The 5,269-nt window shown below is 39.3% G+C and overlaps 1 protein-coding gene across 1 annotated transcript in view; it reads left to right on the top strand.

Annotated features, from left to right (window-relative positions):
* The window catches only part of LOC103207552 (phospholipid-transporting ATPase ABCA3-like), a gene marked incomplete at its 5' end in the record, with an annotated part of 194,612 nt that overhangs the window by 98,849 nt on the left and 90,494 nt on the right, over positions 1 to 5,269 (top strand). The window contains one exon of the mRNA XM_007953202.1: positions 1,914 to 2,075. Coding sequence (XP_007951393.1) covers positions 1,914 to 2,075 — 162 coding nt within the window. The remainder of the gene's footprint in view (positions 1 to 1,913; positions 2,076 to 5,269) is intronic.

Below are 5,269 nucleotides of genomic sequence, written 5' to 3'. Positions count from 1 at the left end.
GCTGGACCACAATTCTGTGTGGTTTAAGCAATTGTGATGTGGATTGTTCCACTGATGGGATCAGATGTATATGTTTTGAGCAGCCAATCCTTTGAAAGCAAGTTTCCCTAGGGGTGTGGCCTGCTTCCAGTATATTTTTGGATATCCTAGGAAAAGAGACACTCTTCTGTGGATTGGGATTCTGTTGTGTTGTCTGTGAGCGAACAATCCACCATTTGGTCTGGAAATCTTGGATTCGTCATTTGTTGGTGTCAACAGCCAGTATACTGCCTGCCAACCTTGAGCTCCTAAGCCCCTGCAGCTGTGTGAGTTGGGAAAAGCCTCCAGCTTGATGTTTGATCCAAGAATTTGGGACTTGCCGTCTTCTATAAGTGTGTGAGCCATTTTCCTAAGATAAATTTTTCTTTCTCTCTATATATAGGCTTTACTGGTTTTGTTTCTCTAGAGAACCCAGTCTAACACAGTTTTTCCACATTGATAGAAGCCAGAATACAGTGAAATGCAATTGCTTTGGGATTATTTCAGCCAGTGTTGCTTTTGGTCGATTGGTATTTGTTTTGGTTCTCTTGTGCCACTCTAACAGAAAATACCACAAGTGGGTGATTTTAACAAACAGGGATTTATTCTCTTACAGTGTAGGAGGCTAGAAGTCCAAGTTCAAAGTGCCAGCTCTAGGGAATGGGTGAAGGCCCCTCTCAACCTTGGCTCCAGCTTTGCCTCTTGCTCCCAGGCCACTGGCAATGGAGGTTTCTCTTAACTCAGGTAGCTGCTGCTGCTGAAGCTGACAAAACCAGGGTCAACAAATAAAATGGCACTGTCCCAAGATTATCAAGCAACATGGCAGGCCACTAGTTCTAGTCCAGAAACAGTCCCAAGATTGGCAGACAACATGGAGGCCACTCACTGATGAGTCTGCCAAATTCAGGATCCAAATGTGACAAGAAGCTCAGAGACCTTTTTCAAAGTGTCTTCTTATATACTGGAAGCAGACCACGTCCCTAAGGCAGCTACTCAGTTGCTCACAGTAGATTCCGCCATGGAGTTTATTACCAGTCTCATTATGGGGGATAACTACATCCCACCACCCAGCCACTCAACTGGGCCCAGCCAAGTTGACATGCACTCTTAAATACCACAGTATTCATGTCATATAGGTTAAATAGTTTTAACATCACTCTTACCCATAGGAAAAAGCTTTTTCACTTTTTCTCCTTTCCTTCCCATAAGGAGCTATTTAGCTTCTTATCAGAGTCTTTCCTTGTGGCTACCAGCTTATATGCATTTAAACTAAGCTACGGCCTACTCAGAGACAGCATTACCATGGCTCTAGCACTTACCTGATTCTTCTCTTGGAAACTTCTCTTGTCCATTGTTATCCATGGATGGCCACCTCTCTTACCTCAAAGTAAACCTAGCCTTTTTTACACTTCCAATAATCTGAATTTAGTCTTGGTATAGAGTCACAAACTCATTTTTTGGAGAAACTTCAGTTATTTTCCTTCTCTGAAGATGGATCTCCTCTAAAAGCAGATAGAATGTTCTGTATTCCTTTTCCCTATTGAATTCTAAGCCATAAGTCCTATATTAATTTTACCCTCTTACTTGTACAAGCAAAGTTAGAAATGTGAAAGATATTTCACACTGGTTTCCTGTTCTTATCAAATTACAGGAAGACAAAATCCTAGGCAAACACTGTTACCAAGTCTTAGATGCTATAATTGGCAAATCTGTGCTACAGGCTATCAAAGGTGATCACATTTAGTGACTAATTAATTATGAGTGGTTTTTCAAGGATCATCTACTGGATTAGTAATTGTTTCAGAATGGTTTCATCACCTTGGGAGGTTTGTTTTTCTGGGGAGGTTCACTACATTCCTGTAATTGAGACTAATCTATCATCTTTTTCATCATAGCACGTGACCTGTCTGGCTTCACCAAAAAACTCACATGTAATTCATTAATGGTGCTTCCTGGTTACAACTTTGCAATGTGTATTAGCAGATTATTTGATAACTACGAAGTGAGAAAACACTGTGCCAGGAAATTCCACGTTGTCTACCTGGACTGCAAAGCATGTGAGTATCTGGGCCTCTGCAAGTTTCTAGAAACAAACTGTTCCTTTACAGACTTTCATGTTTGTGCTCAGATGTTGGAAGATAAAAGGAATCTCTCCTTCCTCCACTGGGGACCACCAGGCTCACAGTTCTGAGTGTTTTTCAGTGCAACATTATTTTCACAGAGTAGGAGAAAAATACAGAGCCCTGGTGGTGCAGGGGTTTAAGCACTTGGCTGCTCACTAAAAGGTTGTTGGTTTAACCCACTAGTCACTCCAGGGAAAAGATGTGGCAATCTGGTTCCATAGAGATTACAGCCTTGGAAACCCTAGGGGACAGTTCTATTCTCTCAGAATATTTTCTCCCAGGCCCTGGCTTGTCTTTCTCTATGAGAATCAATATGACATCAGTGGGTCTGAATTTTTGTGGGTTTTTTTCGTCCTTTTTTTTTTTAATTAGGGGATAAATGAAGCCTCAAAATTAAATAAGAGTTACTGCTTGCAGTAAACTACTACATGCAGGTAACTTTGCATACATTATTTTGAATCCTCACAACACCTTCCCAAGTAAACTATTATAATCCTGATTTTATACATAAGGAAACTGAATGCTTATAATAAACTGAAGGTTAAATGAATCTCTTAGTGACACTGGGCTTGTAAGTGTCCCACAGATAGAGCCCTGTTGGAGATGAAATCACAGCCAGCTCCAACCAGGGTTTTACATTTAGAGTCTATTAAATGTTCTATATTTTAGACTGATTGCATACATGAGATTGATCCTAAAAATTTAGAAATAGTAAACATTCACTCTGTGTGTGTGTGTTTCTGTGTGTGTAATTCTTTGTAGAACCAAATAAGTTATGTGGACCCACAGAAAAAGAAATGTAATTGTATTTCATTGTATCAACACAGTAGAAATATAATTATTAGAGTCTGATAAATTGTATTTTCTTACAAACCAGGAATGACAAAAATTGCATCACATTTTTGTTTCCATCGTATTTGGAGCATAAATTTATCTGCACAACTGTATTGAGTTAATATTTCCATATCATAGAAGTCACCAGCTTTTCTTTCTTTTACTTTATTCATTGTTTATAGCAAATTTATTAAATTGTGTAATATTACCACAAGCCAGTGTTAGAATATTTCCATCATCTGAAAAAGATTTTTCATGCCTGTTAACAGTTAATCCCCATTAATACACCCAACCACAGACAACCACTATTATACCTATGCCTTTATTGACCTGATATTTCTGGTTATTTCCTATAAATAGAATCATGTGGTATGTGATCTTTTGTATCTGGCTTGTTTCATTTACAATAATATTTTTGAAATTCATCTGTGTTGTTGTATATCTCAATATGTAATGTTTTTGTCCTGCTGTATAGTGTTCTATTGTATGGATATACCATATTTTGTTTGTGTGTTCATCAGTTCATGGACATTTAGGTTGATTTTGCTTTTAGGCTATTATTAGTTATGCTGCTGTGAACATTTGTGTACAAATTTTTGCCTGGACATTTATTTTCATTTCTCTTTAGTGCTAGTAAGAGTGGAATTCCTGGGTTATATGATAATTCTATGTATAACTTGTTAAGGAGCTATAACACTGTTCTCTATAGTGATTGCACAATTTTACATTTCCACCAGCAATGTGTGACAATTCTGATTTCCCCACATCATTCATAATTTTTGTGATTTTCTGTCTTTTCAATTATATCCATTATCATCATTGTGACACAGTGAATTACTTTATATGACCCTTCTAGACATCCATAGTCTTGTAACTCCCAAAAAATGATGTGGTGCAAATAAGATATTTATGGCCCACCAAGGGTATTGGATAGTTTTTGCCAATACAAATAAGGCACATGGAACACTTGTGTGGCTGGAACTACGCAAATGGAGTATTTGTGGCCACCAACAGGATTGGACTGCCTGCTGATAATACAAATAAGGTGCATAGAAGGTAGAAGGTGTGGAGCTGGGACCAAGCAAATAAGGCGTATGGAACCTTTAGAGAGGAGTGTTCAGTTCTGCCATCTAGCTAGCTTTGAGGAAAGCCAATTACAGAGAGTGAGAAGGGGATCTCACTGCCATCAAGAAGAGCTAGGAATGGAGCATGTCTTTTGGACCCAGGGTCCCTGTGCTGAGAATCTCCTAGGCCCAGGAGACAGACAGAGCTGTAACACCAAAGATGGTGCAAGATAGCAAGAAGAAGCAGCAGCAAACATGGCAGGGTCTGTTGACAGAGAAATGGCAGCAGCAGACCCAGACCAGCATAAGACAGTGTGGTGTATTCCTGGCCCACAGAACTAGGTGGCTACAGTGAGCATGTCAACCCACAGAGTGATAGAGCTGAATGCCTTTGGTCAAAGTCTTACTAATGGAATGGGATGCCTCCAAGCACTCATTGGCAGGGCTAAAATGTTGTAATAATTGCCCAAGCAGGAAAGAGGCCAGGCCCAAGCAGGGACAGAGGTCAGGCCAAGAGTACAGGGCCCAGGTTGAGAGTTCAGGGATCAGGTGGCAGCAGCCAAGAAAAAGCTGTCTTGATCAAAGAACTGTATCCTGAGTTGTTCCTGTTACTTTCAAGTCGGTCCTGATTCTTTGCTATAAACCCCATAATGGTGAGTATAATCTGTGAGTTCTGTGAGGCTGGTGCAATGAATTATCAAACCCAGCAGAGAAGTAGAGACTACTTTGGGAGGAACGGCTGGTGTCAGAATTGCTTTGGAGAAAAAAAAAAATAGTTGGAGAGTGGAGGTATGTCAGACCTCTACCTCATAGGAATCAGATTTGGGCTAATGGCTGATCTTGAGAACCGTCCCCTCTTGTGAAGTTAAAGGACCTCTGATGTTACACCATTTTTTACAGTAGGTGTGAAATGCTATCTCATTGTGGTTTTAATTTGCATTTCCCTAATGACTAACAACACTGATCATATCTTGTGTGCATATTAGCCATTCATAAATGTCTGTTCTAATCTTTTGCTGGTGGGTTGGTAATCTTTTAATTTTTCTTTAAGAGTTCTTTATATATTCTGGATACAAGTTCTTATCATATATAGGATTTGCAAATATTTTCTCCCAGGTGGTGGCTTGTCTTTTTATTTTCTTAATGGTGCCTTTAAAAAAAAAAAACATACATATGTATGTGTGTGTGTGTGTGTGTGTATATTCATATGTTGTTGTTTTTGTTGTTGTT

This window comes from Orycteropus afer, unplaced genomic scaffold, assembly GCF_000298275.1.
Source record: "Orycteropus afer afer isolate SDZICR_OR568_19922 unplaced genomic scaffold, OryAfe1.0 scaffold00376, whole genome shotgun sequence".
NCBI classification, from domain to species: domain Eukaryota; kingdom Metazoa; phylum Chordata; class Mammalia; order Tubulidentata; family Orycteropodidae; genus Orycteropus; species Orycteropus afer.
This window is presented reverse-complemented; position numbering and strand designations above follow the sequence as displayed.